This window comes from Microtus pennsylvanicus, chromosome 2 (assembly GCF_037038515.1).
Source record: "Microtus pennsylvanicus isolate mMicPen1 chromosome 2, mMicPen1.hap1, whole genome shotgun sequence".
Classification (NCBI taxonomy): Eukaryota; Metazoa; Chordata; class Mammalia; order Rodentia; family Cricetidae; genus Microtus; species Microtus pennsylvanicus.
The window spans coordinates 117,220,775-117,243,713 of NC_134580.1; the positions used below are offsets into that span (position 1 = coordinate 117,220,775).

Sequence of the window (22,939 nt, forward strand, 5' to 3'; positions counted from 1 at the left end):
CACGGACATGGCCCCATGAGAGCCAGCTTTATTATCTAGGTTTGTCTACCTACTCCTAAGGAGGATTCTAGAAAATACAAATTTTCCACCTGATATTTTCATTGATGTTTTATAGCATGAGTAAAGATTCTTTTCTGGAAAAGCTGGATTTCTATCCTTGTAATTATTTCTTATATGTTATCTTAGAGTTGAAAGGGTGATTTCAGTTCATTTTTTAACTAACAGAACATAAAAGAAGAGGGTCCTGGAAAAATTACCCCTATGTTTTCTGTGCCAGCGACGTAGAAAACACAAGTTGAAATGCCACTAATAATCTACACAGTTTTAAGATCAAAGCAATGTAGAAGTATTAGAGATAAATCAGCAACATGCTGACTTCCATTTTGCCAGCTGGCCCAGAAGCTTTAGAAAAGATGCACAGAGTTGGGCAGCCCCTTCCCCAAGAGAGCCAATTCCTGCCCCAGTCCTGAGAACTGCCTATCCTTCATCTCTTTTAAAGCAGAGCCTGAGATCAGAAGTGAGGTCACTCCCATGCCCTAAAGTAAACATCCTCCTCATATATTCTGCCAGCACAGCCAGAGATTCCTCGGCTATTAGTCAGACTTTAAACAGAAGGCTCTATTGGTTCTCAGCCAGGACTGTGACACTCCTGCCTTCTTGAAACATGATGTGACTGTGTCACCAACTTCCAGGGTTGTCTTCGGGATCCCTTAACAAAGCACATGTCTGGCCGCCTCCTTTCTGCCAGGAGAGTCTCTAAAGAGTCGCTGCATTTTTACACTTGGTTTAGAATAGGGGCATTGATGGTGTAACTATTTATTTCATCCCTGCAGCTTGCAGGGGAGTGATTGTCAGCACATCCAGGTACAGCAAGAATAGAAGGCAGTCACCCTTGGTACCCTCACATCCAGATAGAACGGTGTCTCCCCAGTGGGTCTCAATGGCCTCTTTCCAGCACCCACTGCTGCCACTTGCAGAGCACCCACCTCCATCCCATCCATCTCCTTGAGCACCAAGAACAATTGTACCCCTTGGAGAAAGAGATGCCCGAGATCCCAAAATCATTTTAGTCCATCTCTGGCTTTTCTCTCCCCAGGAGCACTTGCTCTTCAGTCATGTGTGAAGATAATCAGTGTGTCCTTTATTCTTTTATCTCCCCAAATGGAGAACTTTTGCTCTTCCCTTTGAAACCCTACCCATGACATTCTTGAACTTATTTTTAGATGTGTGGAAGTTTTCCAGACAAAATCGATGCCCAGCACAGATTAAAAATAATAATAATAATAATAATAAAACCCAGTATGATTATCCCGGGTACAAGGAAGCAGAGCGTCTTAATACGGAAGAAGTGTAGCCATATGCCTGGGTGCAGCATGGCTCCCTTTAATCTGGAAAAAGGAAACGAGCATTGTTGATAATAATATGCAGATGTCCAGCTGCAAATGAGGACAGATTGCTAATTAGCTATATTGTTAGTGTGTTTTCAGGAGAGAGACTACGGTGACGTTAATTACAATCTCTGTTGTTTGCTGTTCAAAGCCTGTGAGACCAAATGCATTGCTAATAATATCTTCTTTAATATCTTCAATAGAAGATTCTGAGATTCTTTTTTTTTCCTTTAGAATCCCACATTAAAGCTACATTAGAAGTAATGAGGCCAACAGCCTGCGCCTAATTAAAACAAAATCTATCAAGACATAGCAATCACTATCATTAAGTAGTACTTATTTGGCGCCCCCTTCCCAGTTGGAATTGGGGGGTGGGCCTCAAAGATCGCAGATACAGCCTTCTTTGCCCCCCAGAAATTTGCCATCTAGCCTGACTCTGAGAAGTCGGCCTGCCTGCTTGTATTAATCTGGGAATAGTTTCCACAGCCTTAAAAAGGAAAAGCACTGAAATGTTTCTAGTCAGCCAGTTTGTTACCAGCGAGTGCCTCTCCTGGAGGCTCAGGGAGGGGTCAGAGAAGCCTGTTTTTCACGCAAAAGTCCTTGGCTGGTGTCTGTTGAGTGGAGCGGGTGCAATTCGCAGAGGGGGACCACACGGCATAGGTCATTTTTCCAAAGACCAGATCCACCGACCATTTCCTCACGCTGTTCCTGTCTCCTGTGATCATCCTCCTTGCTAGATGATCATTGTCACATTGGTCCTGTGGTTTGCTGTCCTAAGAACATTATTCTTTCTCCCTGGTATTTATTGCCTGCAGCAAATGATCAGCTGGGACACTCTGGCCATTCTGACCACTCTGGCCATTGATGTGGTTGTGGTAATCCACCTTGGCCACAAGGAAGTCACAATGAGCATCTTGAGCCACACAGCGGCAGAATACTGTCTCTAGATATCCTTCATCTTGCACCCATAGCATACTCAGTATAAGGAGTGCAATGATAAAAACCTATGGCTTATCTTAAACATTGTCCCAGAAAACACTCTTGTTCATCTCACTATAAACTGTCCCAGGGGAATGCAGGACCAGGTAGGGAGAGAAAAGAGAAATAGAAGATGCAGGACCAGGCTTGGAGAGCAAAGAGAAATAGAAGATCCGGGGCGGGGGGTGGTTTAAATTAATCCAAGTGCCACACAGCTCCCACAAGCCCTCAACCGACTCGCAGAATGCCACCAGTGAAGTGGCACCTAGCGGAAAAAGTCACAAGACAAACTGGTATGTACACTGTCCAGCTATGTTACCGTAGGGCCGTGAGGTGTCCCCTCTCAGTTCTGAACTCTTGCGGATATGATAAAGCAGGTTCTGTCCACCTGTGTGGACAGGCTGTGTCTTCCTGGCTCACCACCCCGCTTTCCCGTTCCCTTCACCTGTTCACCTTTATTTCCTTTTGATCTCAGTTCACAAATTACCCCCATGCAGAGCTTAATTATAGCTACTTCAAATAATGATAGTCATTTTTTTTCTGGGATTTTCTCTTTATAGGTTCTGTTATATGCTCGCACACCTTCAGACTGGGTGTGTATCAGTCATATAGCTTTGGTTTTGTTTTTTGATGCTCAAATTGTCTGATCTAAATAGGAGCCCTTCAAGTCAGCTCTTGGTATTTTGTTTGTTTGTTACCCAAGAGAACCCAGTTAGGCACTGAAAATATCTTTGCTGTCTGTCACCGCAAAATACTCCAAACTCATGTGCGCTGTCTATTCCCAAGCTCTTGGCTCAGCCGTTTGTGCAAGGAGCTCTGGTTCATCTGAGTGAAGACAAACCCTTGAATGTTACCGAGAGCACTCTAGGACAATTTAAAGGAAAGGCTGTGTAGCACAGTCAGCAAGATTTGAGGACTGTAATGTGTAAATGTAGAAACAGTGACGATTCAGTAATATCTGTAGAGGGCTGCAGATTTGGAACGGGATGTTCTGGGAGGCTGTGGAGCCCGGCATTTGTAACTGGCTGCCAAGGAATTTAGTCATATTTTATTTTATGCTCTGCCAATAATTCTGTCATTTAAGGATTGAGCTCAATCACAAGGATCAATGTGGCTAATTAGCTAAATAGGTTTTTTACTTTTTATTGAAAGTATTTTTTCATGTAGCATATTCTGATCATGGTTCCCTCCCTTTAAGTATTTGATTTTATTTATATATAACATTGTGCATACTTATAGAGTTCAGTATGATAATTCAAAGTATGTATGTCATGTGAAATGATAAGTTCCTGATAATTGGCCTCAAATATTTATTGCTTATGTATCATGTCTATATTTTAGGAATTTTTGAACTCTTCTAGTTATTTTGAAACATACAATAAATTATTGGAGATTATTGTTACCCTCCCATGCTGTAAAACAACAGACCTAATTTGTCCTCTCAACTACATTTGTATACCCTTTATTTAAGCTCTTTTGGTACTCACTCCCTAACCTTCCCAGTCTCTGGCAACCAGCACACTCGCTACATCATTGAGATTAATATTTTTAAACTTCCACAAATGAGCACCAACAGGTAGCATCTGCCTTCCTTTGCTTAGCTAATCTCAGTGAATGCAGTTCTGTGATTTCCATCAGGATTTCTACAAGTGACAGAGGATAGGAATTTTTTTCTTCAACCTACCCAAACACATGGTCCTGGCAGAAAAGCTGACACATAAACCAATAAAGCAGAGAGTTTCACATTTAAACCCTTGTCACAGTCCTAAAACTACAATAGAGTTTACTGCTGCTGTAGCATAACTGTGCTGGCTATTTCTATGTCAACTTGACACAAGCTAGAGTCATCAAAGAAGAAAGAGTCTCAGTTGAGAAATGCCTCCATAAGGTTTGACTAGAGGGCATGTTCTTATTTACCTGATTAACTTTTATTGATGAATTTATTAATTATTGACTAATTGATTCATACAGGAAGAGGCCAGCCCATAGTGCTTGGGACCACCCCTGGCCGGGTAGTCCTGGATTCTATAAGAAAGCAGGCTGAGTAAGCCATGATGAGCGAGCCAGTAAGCAGCACCCCTCCTTGGCCTCTGCATCAGCTCTTGCTTCCTAGATGAATCAAGTAATTCAATAATTACTAAATTAATCAATAAAAATCCATTAGAGCTGTGACAGTTATTTAAATGTTAAACACTAACCTGCAAGAGCCTCATGTTTTTAAAACCATGCTCTCAAATACTTGTTGAAAAGTGAAGGGATTCCTACGCACAAAGGTAGAAAGTGTGAAACTGTAGCTAGCTAATTTGACCCACCATGATCACCTGCCTCAACTTCAATTCTCCTGATTTCATTTTCAGTAGGAGTAACAGCTCTACCATTAGGACCATCAAGGGAGAATGACTACTGGGGATGGGATACAGCATTGCCAATGGAATGTCACATACTGCAGGCAGACCATGGAGAAGGGAACCTGTCCCCATACTGAGCAGGCAGGCCCTTGTGTCACTTCAATACAGACAAAAATAAAAGACATCTCAGAAGGAATGGAGCATCTCTTGCCTTAAATTCCTGGACACCTCCAAGCTACCATCTCCAGAAAAGAGTGTTTGTTTATCTAAACACAGCTCTTTTTTACAGTTTCCACCTATCCTACAACTCTTTCCCCTGTTATAGTCATTTAAGTGGCACATCTAGTGAGTAATTATGGTGACAACTAACGTGTTGTCATCAGCTAGACTCTGCAAGGAAGATGTGACCCATGTCTTTTTAGGATGAAAAGGGGCCTTTGCTTGTACTGTTAGTGGATGTCTATCATCCTCCTGTCCCAGATCACCAAAATAGTTGGTAGTCTCATATTTTGTTACTGCTAGAGTTAAATTCCATTTCACCTTAGAGGACCATTCTAAAATACCCTTCCTGACCCCAAGATCTCTAGTTTTTGAATAGTTAGGAACACAGAAAAACATGGTGTCAAGGTAACTACATTTGGAAGAGGTGCAAACATAATTCAGATTTTCAGAAACTGTGAATAGCATTTTGTTATTAATTCCAATCTTCCAAATACTTTACAAATGTTGAATCCCAGCATCTAGGGGATGGGGTGGTTGGGGAATGATGGAGCAATGCCACAGTTTTGTGCAAGAATCAATTCAAAACATACTTGAATCCCAGTCCTCAAACTATTCCCAGCAGAGGTACTTGTGGCCTGGATTGCTCAGTCAAAGGTCCTAACTTTGCATTTCTCTTTTATTATGTAGATACAGTCCAACTCCTGACCATCTTACTAGAAGAGTATAGGACTATGATTATCTGCTATGCTTTGCATGGAGGGGCATTATGCCATAGAAAGTTGAAGGAGTTTGTTTGGTTTGAAGCTAAGCCAGGAAACACTCTATGGTGGTAAATTTTCTATCAGAAAAAATCAAGAGTCAAAAGAAAAAGAAATAAATTAAATTCAGTCCTTTTCTTTTCAGACACCTAAGTAAAATGTCAACTAGCCACATACATACATTTCCATTCTCTTCAAAAACACAAAATTTGGTAGTGAAAAGAATATGTCATTGCTTGTATGTATGTATGTATATTGCAATACTGAGAATTGAACATAGGACCTTGAGTGTGCTAGGAAAATGCTCTGCCACTGAGCTACATCTTCATACAAAGAGTTTTGGTTTTCATCTAGTTAAGAACATGTTCAGTGGATACAATAAAGCTGGGTCTTGAGTTATAAAAATCTGTAAAGCATTTGGAAAGCAAATACCAAGCCCCTTATATTATTTATATACCTGAGTCCCCAACAAGAAATTCTCCAGGAGAACCAACTGTGTACATTCTCATACCTACAGGGAGAATCCAACTGTACTGCAACCCTATCAGGGATTACCAACTGTACTCTAAAACACCATCAGGGATTCCCAACTGTATTCTAACACCACCAGGGATCACCAACTCTACCATAACCCCATCAGGGATCAACGATTGTACTCTAACCCCATTAGGGATCACCAACTGGACTCTAAACCTATCAGAGATCACCAACTGGACTCTGACACCATCAAGGAAGTGTTGGGCTTATTTTTCAGTGACAAAGTCACAGATACATCCTCATTAGGTTCCTTTTGGGAGGTGGGATAGAGAGATCTTATGTTGAAGAAAACTCTGTTCTCTTCTATTCTCTCTTTTTCTTCCTCTTTCTCTCTCTCTCCCTCTATCCTCTCTATCTCTCTTTCTCATCCCCTCTAACTCAATGAAACAATAATACATTTAGAATCTTTGCAGTGATCCATGCCTCATAATACTAATCCAACTCCTTCTACAGTCATGCCAGGAAACAGAAACCATGGCAAAAAGGTGGCTGGAAAGGTTACCAGAGACACTGACTTGGCCACATATCCTGAGCAAAAGGGAAGGACAAGAGAAAACATGAAAGCAGCTTCTCACTTCACACTTCAGAGGTGGCAGGCACACTCTCATGGTTCCTCTTTGCCATTTCAAACTTTGACAAAGGCGGTCTGTGTGTGTTTCAGTCTCAGGCTGCTCTTAAACTTGGGTACTCAAATTCAGAAGTGTTTTTACTCCGGACAGAACTGTTTGACTGGGTCAACAGCACTGTAGTGGGGGCAGGGAGTGCATGTGGAGACAACGTGCTGGAACATAACTCCCAAACCTCAAAACATGCCCAACAATAACAACAGCATTAGCCACTGACCCAAAGACTGGGGAAATTCTATCTCCACATCTCCTTCCACCAGTAAACATAAAAATACTGTCCCTGAAGGGATGAAAGATGCCTTCACTGAGTGTTCTAGAGAGAGTGAAAGGACAGGGATAGCTGCCTTAGAAAAGTTTCCCCAATGACAAGTAAATTGGGACATATTTCACTAGGTAAGAACACCATTTGCCTTGCAATTTTAAGAAGAAAGGCATTAAATTTCAGAGTTCTCTTTTTTTTGTCACTTTTTCCTCTACCTCTTCATCCTTCTGCCATGTGGTTCTTCAACTTTTGTCATTCTACACCCAGCCTTCCTGATTTTATGTTCCTCAAAGTAGCTGTCAATTCCCCCTCTAGAAGTCCTATCTTATTTGATCTTTTGCCATGTTTATGGATCACTTCAGGGCTTCCCCTTCTCTTGATCAGATCTTGTCTCTGCTGTTACCTCCTCAAAGAGGTATTCTCTGTCTACCTGGATAATGTGTCAGTAGTCTCTTGTCTTACTTGTCTATCTAGTTTTGTTTTTTACACATAGAAGTACATTCCAAAAGAATACATATCACATAGCTATCTATGTATTCTATGTATCCACGAGATAATACATATCTCATTTATTAATGTATCTCATGCCTAACTTGTAGTTGGGATTTATTTATTGGAGAGGTAGAAAGACATAAATCAAATGGATATATTTATGGATAAATGGGTAGATGAATAGACAAGAATACATGACTGAGCAGAAATCAATAAAAAAGTGAGTTGATGAGTGTGAACAGAGATTCAGTGGGTGAATGGTGCACAATACTTTGACTTCAACATTTATCCAATTTAATCAAATCTTTCCTTCATGGTTTGCACCAAAGAAACAAAACTGGATGTCAAGGCTATAGTTAACCATGGTGATTAGCCAATTGAGACTGTGAGGAATAAACTCTAAGTTGGTTCCGGCTTTAAATGAGTATCTCTTTTCCATCAAAAGAGCTCCCTTATTTTTGATGGTCTTTGGTGTTTAATAAATACTAAACTGGAAGACATTTCCTGACTTGACCTTTAAAGATGGAGAAACTAACCCATGTGCTAGGGAAATGAATTGGGACTACTGTGCTGGCTGTGGTGGTTTCAATAAGAATGGCCCCCATTGGCTTATATTTTTGAATGCTTAATCATTAGTTGGTTGACATTTTGAGAAAGATTGGGAGGTTTGGTCTTGTTGGAGTAGGTATGGCCTTGGAGGAAGTAGGATATTGGGAATGGGCTTTGAGGTTTTAAAAGTCCATGCTAGGCCCAGTGTCTCTACCTGGTGCCTGTGGATCAGGAAGTAAAGATCTCAGCTACTGCCATACTATGCCCGTCTTTTTCTTGCCATGATGATAATGGACTAACCTTCTAGAACTATAAGCCAGGCCCAAATTAAATGTTTTGTTTTTATAAGAGTTGCCTTGGTCATGGTGCCTCTTCACAGCAATAGAACAGTGACTAAGACAAAGGTTCAACTCAAGGCACTGGGATAAATTGTCCTTGTCTTTTAATTTAATAGACTGTTAAGAGTAGCACTTTTAACCACCTACCTTCTAAGCATCTGTTCATGACTTGTCTGTCTATTTGTCTGTTTTAGAATAACCTCAACCTGGAGAGTGAGTCCACATCAGAAACCAGCTTTCCTCTGTCCAAAGAAGTCTCAGGGGAGCACCAAGTTATCCACCAACCCTCCCCTAGACAGCGATTCCCTCAAGAGACTGGGCATCCTTCACTGCAAAGAGACGGCCCCAGATCATTTCTCCTTGATCTACCAAACTTTCCAGATCTTTCCAAAGCTGATATCAATGGGCAGAATCCAAATATTCAGGTAATTCTCAGCAGCTGGCAAGCGAAAGAAAAGAAAACAGTGCATCTTTTGTTTCCTAACCTGATTCTAACAAGCCCTGCAGCCTTACCTCCTTGCCCTTCTCAGCCCCTCTGTGATTCCTGCCGAGGGCTGTATTATTCCTATAAAAATAGTGTTGCAACACCCATGATGTTTTTTGAGACACTGAAATAGAAAAACAAAACAAAAATGATGTACCCCGAAATTACTGAAATGTGGTAGTTATAGGAAAATGCTTGTGACTAGACCAGGTAACCCACAATCTTTCTTCAAAGCACTCAGGAAGGTACTTACCCTCGGTGCCTTGGTAACTTGCCTTCAGCACCAGAAATTCCTTCAGGAGAGGGCAACCTCCTAAGGAATAAATGACTTACCAAATAATTAAATAAGAAGACACCAGATGCCACAATATCTTCCAAGAATACAGGTTTTTTTATGGTTTCAAATATCAGAGTTATTGGCAGAATGTATTTAAAACTAACACAGTTCCAGCATAGAGATGTTGAAGTCAGACACCCAAACAACACGAAGCCAATATGTCTTTGTGTCCACTACAGTCCAGTTATCCCATTCTGCTTTAAATAATCATTGTCTGTTGGTCTTCCATGGTGCAGAGGAGTGAGACAGAAATGTTCAATTGATCTGATGGCTTCTTTATCCTAAAGAGAATTGAGCTCCATTTCTGGCCTTTTGCTTTCTAGAAGGCCACAAAAGGTTGGTGTGAGTCACTCAGAAAGATATTCAAAGGCAGCTACTGTCTCCACATACTCCAACTCTCGTTCATTCTCTCTCTCTCTCTCTCTCTCTCTCTCTCTCTCTCTCTCTCTCTCTCTCTCTCTCTCAGAGTGTGTGTGTTTCTGTGTGTCTTTCTTCTCTGTCTCTTTATCTCTCTCAGTATGTGTGTGTTTCTGTGTGTCTCTCTTCTCTGTCTCTCTCAGTGTGCTTGCGTGTGTGTGTGTGTGTGTGTTCTATATACACACACTTGTATGCACACCATTAGCCTCTACCGTCCCATGCACCACTACACTTGAGTAAACCAGCTCCCTAGTGGTCCTTTAGAATACAAGGTACTTCCCAAAGGGGAGGGGTAATGATTTCTGGGTAGCAGCCCTCATCCAGGCTCAGAGCACTGTTCTTTCGTTGAAAGTCACTGGCTTGACCTAGTCCATCCATTTAAGCACAAAACCCCACTGCTCACCATGGCCCCTCAGCATTTCTGTCCTGGTTAGTGGCATGAATAGAGGAAGGGGTGTGTCAGTGGGTAGGCATCTGGCGTCAGAGCCTCTGGCCTCCTGGGCTACCTCCTAGGCAAACTGATCCTTCCCCACCTAGCTATCCTCACCTTGAGTCCGGGAGCCTAGCAGGAATCACTACCCTTACCCCTGACATCTCTGCAGCTCCAAGCTCTGACAATGTGCCTGAAGCTGCAAGGCTGGATCCTGTCTCTCCTTTGAAAATCCCTGTACCTCTCCAAAGTGACATTGCTGAACAAAGGGCTGTGTCCCTTGGGTCTCTTGACTCTTAGAGTGGAGAATCCTTCTAGAAGCTTAATATCTGCTTCTGTGGAGCATTTTATGCCATAAGTCAAGCAGCCTCTGTTCCATGGGATCAGACTCCACCTGAGCACTAGATTCAGGCTGTGGAAATGGGAGGAGAAAGAACTATTTATCTCTGCACAGAAAGAAATGGCCTCAGAATCCTAACTTGGCTCTCCATGTTCGATTTAGAACAACTTAAGAAATTAGTTTCTGCTATAAAAAAAAGAAATCATTCAGGAAAGAAAGAAAATCCCTCGGGACAACTTAGACTTGAACTTCAGTGCCCTTGGCTGAGTTTTTGTTCTTTGGTTGATGGTCAGATAACAAAGACAAAAATTCCAAAATAAACTCATTATTAGACTTGCCGTGTCAACTCATTACTCCAGTGGCTATTCACAACCAAACATATCCCTTTTCTGAATCAGTCTGAGGTCAGTATCCACTTCCACCAATATAGTTCTTTCTTTGCCTCCATTGAGAGGGACTTAAACACAGCCATCCACAGACCCTTCTTCACACAGACTTATTTCCATGGCCCTAGGCCTCTGGGATGCTACAAGATATACTCAGAGGGATCAGTCAGGCTTTTATGTGTGTCTACTTCTGCTTTTCCCTCCTGTATCTATAATACTTTTGAAATGGCCAGTCTGGCTGAGTAAGAGCCAAGAAATGTTTGTGCCCTGAATAAGGACCAGTATGCCAATGGGGACAAACCTGGACAGCTGAGATTCTCACAGACTTCTGCCATCATCATGAACTATGGAGTCAGTCTGAGCTAGGTTTCCTGTCTAGTACCACCACTCAGTCTGCTAGTCTTGGGTTCCTGGATGTTTTTTTCAATCTCTCTGCACCTCAGTTTTCTTGACTATAAAATTGGTGTGATAATTCCACCTACAATTACCCATGGAATCTGATCTCTGAGGACTGAGATTATCCACACGAAGGGCTTAGCATAGGGTTATGTGTCTGGTAAGCTTTCTGGAACTACTGGATATGATGGGTGAAGATGGTACAGATGAAGAGGACAGAAGAACATCTATAAGAATAATTAGGTTACTTCAGAAACCTGGCTACCTAGTTCAATCCCCAGAACCCACACAGATGTGAAAGGAAAGAACTGACTCTACAGAGTTGTCCACTGACCACACAAATTGTAGCAAGTGTTTACACTCACACACACACACACACACACACACACACACACACACATACACTGGGCAGGGGGAATAAACAACTGCTTCAAAGATTAATTGGGATTCCAAAGATTTACCCAGAAACTGTCACTACACTTTCTTCACCATTTAACTTGGAAAACTGATTTCCCTAAGCCAAAATAGTGCCTGAAAACCGAGTCTAAGTTTTGAGGAAGAGACACTTATGTTTGGGCGGGCACGCTGCTGTAAATCTGAGTGCAGCAACCGCAATTATGTAGGGAATACCACAGTTCCTGTGGAGCATCAGCAGGTCTGAGACAAGAGGATTGAATATCCTCCTGGTCTACTTCGTGTTCTTTCTGCCGCAGTTGTCAGGGAAGAAGGACAGCCGAATCCTTTGCTGCAGACGGATTCCTGGATGTTCTGTGCTCTTGAGGGAATCCTCTTTCTGCCTGGGAACTTTTCAGGCTACATCCATGTGCCCAGTCCATTCTGCTCACAAAGCTCAGAGGAGCAACTGAAGAGAAAGCTCCACTGGGTTCACTGTGGCAGCACAGCTTACATACACGTCTTTACAGTGGCCATGGCTCCTTAGCAGTTAGAATAGGAAACTGTCTCAGTCTTGCTACCGAAAGTGCTCTGCAGAACAAGAGTAAAGAATTTGGTTCTAATGTAACTTTTAACTATTTAGCAAAAAGAGAAAAAGCTGATCAAGGTTACCAATTTGGGACAGAATTGATACCTATTTTTGCATTATCCTTTGGAGCTGGGAGATTCTGTCTTGCCTTGGGCCTGGAGCTTCTGTGAGAGTTCTCTCTCTTTCACTAGATGTACTAAGGTGCCTCAGAGATGTACAATAGAGCTTTTTGAAAAGGGTGGAGCAATCTAGGGCCTATATCAGCTTGAAGTCTACTGTACTCCAGTACATTCAAGTTCATTGCTCAAGAGATTTTTTTTTCAAAGGTTTCCCCGACTCTAAAATACCCGAATAGAGCAAGGGAAACAGGAAACAGAAAAGTAATCCCAGCCATTTGAGAAGGCATTTGCCATGCTCGTTGCGTCTTTTTAATTGGATGCCTATAAAATTTCAGGTTCAAGATTAGATTTCTTCTTTTGATATCAGTATGAGGTTTCCACATTGCTGACTGTGGGGAAGGGTGGGTCCTAAGATTTGTTTGTGTTTTGCTTTGTTTTGTAATTCATTCGGGGCAGTGGCTAGAAATTAAAGAGAAGAAAGAAACCTCGACCCTGTTGAGATTCAGCCATTGATATCGTTTTTGGAGTAACCTCCTATTTTGCTACCCATTGCCTTGCCAGGCAAGGACTCTATTTTGTTTGGATCTGAGCAGCAATTTGAGAGGGAAAAAAAAATCGTATTGACGGTAATAGCTTGAAACATGAAATTGTTTTTATTCCCGGCTTGGAGAAATTGCAGGGCACATTTTGTTTAAGCAATCCCTTTGACTCTAGTCTGAACACAAATGCAGTATCAAAACTATTGGGCACGTAGTCCTCTCTTATCTTCTGCTCAGAGACTGATTTCATTACCATAATTGCCTCCTTGCCTGACTCCCCTTGGCTCTTGGCAGCTTCTCTCCTCTGAGATCCTTAATACCCTTGCAAACAATCATTGTCGCTCAGTGGTTCTATCTCTAGGCAGAGGGAGATGGGGCTTCAAAGGAGAAAGGTCATGTATTCAAAGACTCTGCCTTGCCCATCCTACCATGGTAGTTTTTAATCTGCCATCCAGTAGTATACTCTTTATTCACTTGTCCTTTCAAGGTTCCACGTGGCTCATCCAAGTCTGTATTCCCTAGCAACCGTCCATTCCACCAAACAACAATGATAGAACATGGGGATTGTATTTCTTTTCTCCTGATCTTAAAAGTACAGCTGAATCCCATAAAACCTTCATAATTATAAGCATACAGGAGTTGCTCACAAATTAAGGCAATGATGGCATCATGGGCTAATGCTCACGGTGCCCTTCTAAGGCATCCCACGACAGAGGAGATGGATGTACTTGTCCTGATCCATCCTCAGTATACTATGGGATCTAAGGTCACCCTCTGGACCTCACGCCCAGGACCATTATTGGCTTGGCAGCTTCTTTAAGTGTCAGACCAAGTACAAAACAAACAACCCCCAAGCTGTTTATCTAGAGGATGGGCATACCCCAGTGCAACTTGGCAGGGTATCTCACCAACTCCTCAGATGTCAGGTCAGGGCAAAACTGGGAATGCATCTGCCCGGTACATCTTGCGCTGATTACTTGGAGTGCGTGTTTCTGATTCATTTGCATGTAACCCTTCCAGGAGGTGTTGCAAGAACTATGTGATGGCCAGAGGAACCCAATGAGTCTTCTATTATTTTTTTAAACAAGTTTTTCTATGCTGATTGTCTCTCAGAGCCAAGAAGCTGTGTTCTTCCAGACCTATGATAGATTTCAAAAGTAGGTTTCGTTAATCCAAAGAACAAGTTCTAACCATAGCTCAGGGACTATGCGCTTTGACCCTGTTACTAGGCCAAACAATGGGAGGAGAGAAATATCATAACTGGAAAAAGCCTTATCTTGAGGGCCTTGGGGTCGCGTCTACGTGTGGTCTACATGTGGTCTGAGAGAATCGATAAATTCACATGGACAGAGCCTTTAGAACAGTGCCTGCTACAGCACCTGCTCAATAAATTGTGCTTTGTGGTGGCTGTCCTTCCGGTACCTCAGGAGCACAGTGTTCCTTCAGTGAAAGGCTTATCCACAATTTGTTCATCAGTAAACCAAGAACCCAGTCATGACTAGCTTCTTGCCTATCTGAGACCATACTTTTTGTAATTGTGGAGTTCATGTGGGTCATTCCTGGATGTCTTGGGTTCTCTATCGCTGTTTAAGTGCAGCTTTCTTCCACAAGGGCTGCAGCCATCCTTTCCTTCAGCTCTCTCAGACCTTCTTCCTCGCTTGAGGCTGCCAATTCGCTATTGATCTGGCCTGTTCTGAATTCCTCAGGTCACCATAGAGGTGGTCGACGGTCCTGACTCTGAAGCAGAAAAGGATCAGCATCCAGAGAATAAACCCAGCTGGTCAGTCCCGGTTCCTGACTGGCGGGCCTGGTGGCAGAGGTCCTTGTCCTTGGCCAGGACAAACAGCGGGGACCAGGACTACAAGTATGACAGTACCTCAGATGACAGCAACTTCCTCAGTGTTCCTAGGGGGTGGGACCGTCCAGCCCCAGGCCACCGGACTTTTGAAACCAAAGAGCAGCCAGAATATGGTGAGTTTACTACCCAGTAATATAAAATTGGTGGGGAGAGTAAGTGAGGATGATAAGGCCTCAGAGACGAGTGGCCAAACAAAACTCAGTTTACAGTATGTGGTTTTCAGTCTTCTATGAGGCATACCTCATAAAGGCTGTGTTCACAGAAGCCCTATGGAGCCATCTGCAGCCACATTTTTTTGGGAACGCTATAATTTTAAAATTATACTTGAGATATTTTTTAGGGTCTTTGGGGTTTTTTTTTTTTCCTGTCTAGTCTTCTCTGCAACTTAATTTTACTTCTAAAGATGAATAAATCATCAAATCTCCTTCCCTGTATTTTTTAACTGTAAAAATCTATGGTGCAAATCAATTTAATAACAGAGATGTACACAGTTGCTTCCTGTGACCAGGCAGCATGTCAGCTCTGATACTAGCAGTGGGGTAGCCCTTGAGAATCCACATGAACAGCTCGTGTCACAGTTGTCAGAGCAGGCTTCCCCCCTCTACTATAAATGTTGTACCCCAAGGTGAGACTACCACGTTCATAAGGTAATGAAAAACTTCCAGATTCAATGGTTACTAAATTATTTTATTAAAATAGCAAAAGTTCCTTTCTTACTTCAGTTAAGATGAGAGACAAGGTGAAGGGATCTCAGCTCCAACCTCTCACTCAATGATTCGAACTCCCTCTTCCTTCAAATGAATACTCCATGTGTCACAAATGCCCCTGCTGTTAAGTTCCTGTGGCTTCCCCATCAGCAGACCGAGGAATGAACAATACATAATGAGGAGTGTCGTGGTTTGGATGAGATGCCCTGCAAATGTCTCAGATATTTGAGCCTTTGGTCCTCAGTTGGTAACTGTGTGGAAAGAATTAGGAGGTGGTTGAAGCCTGGTTGAAGGAGGTATGTTACTCAGGATGGACTCCAAGGTTACAACAGCCAGCATCCTCCCGTGTGTTCTTTCTACCTCTGGCTTCTGAGCTCTCAGTTACCGCTCCAGGCACCTGCTGCTGGCTACTTCCACTCTATACTCTCACCTTCGCCGTGGACTCTAACACTCTGCAACTCTAAGCCCAAAATAAACTCTTTCTTAAGTTGCCTTGGTCATGATGTCTTATCACAGTTGAAAGAAAAGCACCACATAAAAGAATGAAAGATACGGAGAGTTTCAAACAGAGATCCAAGCAAGTACTTTCCTGTCCATGGTCATTTTCCATTACTGACCACTGTAAAGTTAGATGAACACTGCACATTGGTATCTCCATTAAGATTCAATTTTTTGAAATTCTCTAACTTGTCATGGCCTAATTTTAACAGAATATTTTTCAGTCTTTATTTTCCCCATGGAGTTTTCTTAGTAATGTTCATTATGATAGTATTGTTAGTGTCTTAAAAAGAGGAAGCTAACTTTGGCCAGAATGAGTGTTGCTGGAAGGCAGGACAGATAACGGAGTGTGGTGGGAATATACAGACCTCAGCTATAATTGCTGTGGTGCTGAGCCTGAGCTGTGTGGATAGCCATAAGTATCATAAGTTTCATTATAAACTTCAGTTTCCTTACCCATAAAAGGAGTAAAATATTCTTCCTATGGCAGACTTATCCTGGGAGTTAAATGTAGCCATGACCATCCAGGACCAGTGGTGCTGGATTCCCAAGGCCACTTCCACCCAGTTCCCGTCAATTAATTCAGTGGTTCCTACACTGAACTGGCCATGGCCCCTGTAGAACTGGCCCATGAAGCTCTACTGTCCGGACACTGTAAAAGAAAGATTTTACCATCCCATATAGCATCTATGAACACGAGTTCTCAGCTCATTACAATGGTGAGCATTGTCTTCCTTCCTTCCTTCCTTCCTTCCTTCCTTCCTTCCTTCCTTCCTTCCTTGAGCCCTTTGATGTCATTGGGCTGTCAAAATGCCATAGATGTATTCTCAGGAACAGTTTGTTCTTGTTGTCATTGCAATTTTCTCATTTTCTGCTCTGAGCCACACTTCCTCCCAGTTAAGCTCACATATCATGTCCTCATTTGTGTTTCTAGAATCATAAATTAGGCTTACCTTCTGTTACATATATTACAATTTCTCCATCTGGCATTAAAACAGAGAGGATTTCTCCCCAGAAAGACATGTTCCAAACAGAAATCCTTGTTCTGTCCTTTGACCTCAGGAATCCCCTGGAAAGTCTTTGTTGGATGCTGACCTGGATCAGTGTGTGATAAGAGGCCTCAAGATGGTGAAGATCTTCCTAAAAGATTGTTCCTCCATAGAGATGATTAATAATGTGTCTAATTTCTGAGCAGTTAAGGATTTGGAGAAAGCCACCTACTGGTAGAATAAGTTCTTGATTACTGCTTATAGATAACGTATCTTAAGATAAAAATAGATTTTTGTGGCATATTTCTAGCAGATTTTAGAGGGAACTACTTCATGCAATCCTGGCATTCTGGAAACTGGGGCAGAAGGGTCATGAGTTTGAGGCCAGCCCAGTCTACATAGTTTCTATCTCAACAAATAAACAAGAACGAAGAAACCAGTATGATTTAGCAGCTTCAAACAGCAGAAGAAGGGGGTTCATTCTTAGGAGTTTGCAGGTTGACTGGAATCTGAGCTGCAATGGGCTGGTTTGGCTGCAGCTGAACAGTCTTCAATGACCTCAGTAACAATGATGGGGCCCAGCTAGACAAGTAGGAGTGCTGAGATGGCCAAAGCCTCTCTTCTGGCCCTCAACTTCCTTGGGCTCTTTACATGGTAGTGGAATAGTTCCCTCCAACTAAACAAGACAAGTCTACATGCTTAGACATTTTGCAGGCCTTTGCTTGCATCCTATTTGCCATCATCCCATCGATTGAAGCCAATCACATGGTCCAGAACCAGCATTAAAAAAAACCAAGGAAGCGGACATGGAGAAAGGATTTACGGGCATCGTTCTCATACACTTTAACGCAACACTAGCATTTAGTCATCATGCTATGTAGGTTTTGACAAACTGACAAAAGCTATAGAGGACTTTGAAAAGGGGACCTCAACGAAGGAACTGCCTACATCAGACTGCCCTGTGGGCATGTCTGTGAGGGCATTTCCTGATTAATGATTGACATGGGAAGGCTCATTGTGAGCAAGTGGTTCTGGCAATCCAGGACCACTTAAGAAAGCAGGCTGACGCCGGGTGGTGGTGGTGCACACCTTTGATCACAGCACTCAGGAGGTAGAGGTAAGTGGGTCTCTGTGAATTCGAGGCCAGCCTGGTCTAGAGAGTGAGTTCCAGGAAAGCCATGGCTACACAGAGAGACCCTATCATGAAAAAAAAAACAAAAAAAAATGCAGGCTGAGCAAGGCATTGGGAGCCAACCAGTGAGCAGTGCTCCTCCTGGTCTCTGCTTCAGTTCCTGCCTGCAGGTTCCTGCCTTCAGCTCCTGCCCTGACCTCCTTCACTGATGGATTGATCCTGTAACCCATAACACAAAATACACCATTTCCTTCCCTACACTGATCTTGATCAGTGATTTAGCAGAGCAATAAAAGGAAGCTAATACAGTCATTTAGATCCAGAAAACCAAAGTGAGGAGTCCAGCTCATACAGAGATTCAAGTATAGGCCTCATAGTGAGCTAGGCCCTCAAGTTGAGTGACATTGCCCTGTATGAGTTCTCGCCCTTAATAAAGTGGAAAGGAAAGATTGCAGGAGATTTCTGGATGGCAGAGGCTCCTTTGCTTTTATAAAGTCCAGCAGTACAACCGTTGACCTCACTGGCTTTTATCTTAGGCTGCTATTCCCTCAGCAAGTGACATGGCATCTTTCTGCATGGAGTAATGTTTGCTTTCCAAACTTGCCCTGTCTCTTTTTATGGTGTGAAAATATGAGAATCTTTACTTGTGCCTCTTGCTGCTCCCTTTAACAAAATCTGGCCCTGTTTGTGGATGCAGGATAAAAACGCAGCATGTGCACTTGTAATATGATTCACTGCATAGAGATGGCGTCACTGACAAGCATGCAATTGTTCCAAGCATATCTGCAAAATTCTGAGAGAGATCCCTGACTATTCTATCTCAGACTTTTCTCCCTCGGGAAGCAACTTGTCACTCCGGCCCTGCTGCATCTGTGCCCCAGAGGAGGCAATAGAGAGGTCACACTGGAAAATGGTGCCCACTTCACTAATGTAAAACAGAAGCTTCAGACTTCTGGTTGGCTGTGTGGTTAGGAAACTTGTTTCTTAGATAAAATCAAAGTGTGAAAAATTATTTGAATGAAAGGAGATAGATATGGATGATGCTTCTGAAGGCAGGTATGCCATGAGAATCTTTATATTCAGTTAGGGAAGAGGCCATCACAATTTCATGTACACACACACACACACACACACACCAATTCTGAGACGGCTCAGCAGCCCTGTGATAGCCCAGGATGCCTGCAGAGTAAGTATTGTGTAAACACCAGCCTTAGCAGCTGGCACCGGACCCAAGATTCGGGTGGAAACATATGGAGAACATTCTTGCTGGGTCTATGTAATAACCACACAACCTATTGTGAAGGAAGGGTATCCCAACCTTTCAAAGCACCTGACTGCAGCCCCATAGAAGCCCAAAGGCAAGCTGTGCATGAGCCAAGAGAAACCATTATGGAGTGGTGTTACTGGAGAGAAGTCATGCATTAGAGATGTAGGACTTGATGCTACAGCCCAGCTTCCCTTTCTGTTACCCTGATAACCCTGGACAAGACCCCCAGACACTCTAAAACTTTGGTTACTTCTGATAAGAGAACGCCAGTCTTGATAATGTATACACATCCCCAGCTCTCTCCAGCCCCCTCTTGTGTGCTCCACATTTTCCCCGTGTTTCTCATATCTTCTAAATTACTATATAATTTACTATTTTGTATTCATTGCTTATTCTACCAGAGTGAGGAAAACTATTCTTAATAATAAATCCCATATACCTAGAATTATGCTTGACATATAGTGAGAATTCAGCTAACACTCATTGGCCAGATGTTGAATAATGACTTCAAAGGATAGTTCTCTACTTACCATTAATATGTTGGTTATTTGCTACTGTGTAACAAACCATTCTCTACCTAGCACCTGAAAAAACATCAGTCATTATTTCTCATGGTTTAGTGGCTCAGCAAGCTCAGATCAGACTGTTGGGCAGTTCTACACTTGACGGCCTTGGCTACATTCAGTTTCTATACAGAAGTATTGGGGGCCTCCCTTCCACGGTCAAATGTTCTGTTGTTCTTCATGCGACTCCATTTTTTGGTAGTGGCATCTCACCATTCTTGAATTTGTTCCACTTAAACTTCTTTCGTGGTGATTGGATTCACCAGAGTAAACTAGACTGGAAGCCAATGGGGACCATAAGGTCAAAGGAAGACCAGATGCTGTGGAACCCTCTTCCCTTTCCTTCCCTTTCCTTCCCTTTCCTTCCCTTTCCTTCCCTTCCCTTTCCTTCCCTTCCCTTTCCTTTCCTTCCCTTCCCTTCCCTTCCTTCCCTTCTCTTCCCTTCCCTTCCTTCCCTTCCCTTCCCTTCCCTCCTCTCCTCTCCTCTTCTCTTCTCTCTTCATCTCTCCTCTCCTTTTCTCTTCTCCTCCTCCTCTTTCTTTCTCTCCCTGATTTCCTCCATCCCGCTCTGTGCATTCCTCTTCCTACCCCTTCCCCTGGCTCCCCCCCTCCTCTACTTTTCTATAGCCCTTATTCTTCATCTCCCTCCCCCGAGGAGAAAAGGTCACGTACAGATCACAGCACTGCAGCCCTCTCAGTCTTCACAGACCTGAGTTCTAACATGAACCTATGGCTGTAAGCTTTGAGCTCAGGCTACAACTAAACCCTTTGAGAATGAGAACTGGGAAAGCGGAGCAGAACGTGGCTGACAGGCAACTTGAACTGGAGACTTGGGGACTCTTCAGGTGGGGATGATGACCATCTCCCTGGCTCCCTTCCAGATTCCACAGATGGTGAGGGTGACTGGAGTCTCTGGTCTGTCTGCAGCGTCACCTGTGGCAATGGCAACCAGAAACGGACCCGTTCTTGTGGCTATGCATGCATTGCAACAGAGTCAAGGACCTGTGACCGTCCAAACTGCCCAGGTAATTGTGGGGCTATGATTACAAGTTCAAGGGGAAAGTTCTTTTCATTTATAATTTAAAACTTGAAGAAATTATTTAAAAGATAACCACTTTCATTATAAATCTTTTGAACAGATAACTGATAGACTTGGTGAATGGAAAGATGGACTTCCTAAGTCTTAAGCACAGTTGCAGTGGCTGTGACCTAAAGGGCAGAGCTATATTGTACTTATTTGGCTTGAAGAAGGGATTCTGGTCAGTTTGGGACTTTGATGTGGGATTGTCATGACTTGAAAAACTCATTTGAAAACAGATACTTATATCTGATAAGGGAGCCAGCGTGAGTGAATTCTTATTCTCAGGAAAACCAAGGAGTTAGCCTTGTCAGTAATACCAGAGAGCTGCCGAAGGCTTCCCATGAAACAAACTGGTGTAGCTTAGCATTTAATTGTGATCTTATACTGTAGAATCAGTGCCTTGAAAATTAAATTAATTGCTAACTTGACAAGGAATCCTATTGGGACTGAAAAATAATTCTGACTGTGGTTGACAGAGTTATAGTGGTTTGTCAAAATCTGACCTATGACCTATTTATGTAGAGACCTTCATTTTTAAAAGAATTAAGCATGAGGAGCAGAGGCAACCAAGGCTGTGAGTGATCCAGAAAGCCTGAACTATGTGCCTCCTGGTCCTTTGCACAAAGCTTATCGCCCCCTTCCCTATGGTTTTACTGTATTCCCATTGCCAGCCAGAATGCCAGCCTACAATAATATCTTGGGCCCTTTCATGAAACCACACATTCCAAATGGTTTCACCTAAAAGAAATTTCAGAGACTGAAAATCTGATCCCCATACCTCAGACTTCCTTTCTCTACTCCTAGACATTCTATTCTCAAGCCAAGGACATTTGGACCAAAACAAAAGTGGAAACACAAAGGGGTTTCTGAGAAGGGGGAGAAAGGAGCGACTTGAATGAGGCGTACGCTGGCAAACTGTGGGGTTGAAATGTAAGAAGTGGTGGCTCCGGCTCCGTGTCAGCCCTGCAGACATCTTACTCTCCTCATCTTCCCTGTGCTCCTTGCAATGAGCTGAGGTGGAAGTCTGGCAAGTGGGTTTTGAATGGGTAGGAACCAAGCAGTGAAGAATAACATGAGCGGGAGGAAGCAACAGTCAGGAATAACATGAAGAAGAAAAGAAGACAATGAAGAAAAACAGAGAAGTAAAAAAAGTATCGAGATGAAGAAAAAGAAGATTGTCTAGGGGTGAAAGAAAAAGGGCTTGTCTAGTCATGTATGAGGCCCTAGGTTAGATTCCCTAGCACCAAGCAAGAGAGGGAGGAAGGAAGGATAGAGGAGAAAGCAAGTGGAGAAGAGGGGGAAAGAGGGAGGAGAGGAGAAGAGAAGAGAAGAGAAGAGAAGAGAAGAGAAGAGAAGAGAAGAGAAGAGAAGAGAAGAGAGGGGTGGAGAAAAAGGTTAAGATTAAGGAGTTGATGAAAAGCATGAAAAAGATAGTAACGATGAGACTGGGAGTGTTCTAAGCAATTTAGTATCAATCAAACTTCCATGACTTTTAGGTATGTTCTTTCATTCAATTGTCAAAACTGCCCTATGGAACAGAAATTTATTATTGTATTGTCTGGCATTTAAGGAAACTGAGGCCCTAAACCAGCAACAAATAACAATAACAATAATAATAGAATTTGAATCCATGCTGCCTAACTTGAGAGACCATGGCCTTTGCTGTTACTCTTTCCCCTTCGCCTTAAGGAAGGTCTCTGACTGAGCCACACCTGGACACAGAAAGAGTTCTGCTTGGAGTCATAGGAGCATCCCTGTGTTCTTTTCAGAGCTACCATATACAACCAAGCCAGAAGATTCAGATTTCTTGTCAGGGAAAAGTTCTTCTCTGCTGCCATTTCACATGTTTCCTTTCTGGGTACCAGGACCACTGAGAACACTGCAGCTGGCATTCCTGTGGAAGCATTTTCTTCTCA

The 22,939-nt window shown here is 42.8% G+C and overlaps 1 protein-coding gene across 1 annotated transcript in view; it reads left to right on the forward strand.

Annotated features, from left to right (window-relative positions):
* The window catches only part of Ism1 (isthmin 1), a 70,613-nt gene that overhangs the window by 37,474 nt on the left and 10,200 nt on the right, over positions 1-22,939 (forward strand). The window contains exons 2-4 of the mRNA XM_075962310.1: positions 8,693-8,923; positions 14,635-14,899; positions 20,824-20,967. Coding sequence (XP_075818425.1) covers positions 8,693-8,923; positions 14,635-14,899; positions 20,824-20,967 — 640 coding nt within the window. The remainder of the gene's footprint in view (positions 1-8,692; positions 8,924-14,634; positions 14,900-20,823; positions 20,968-22,939) is intronic.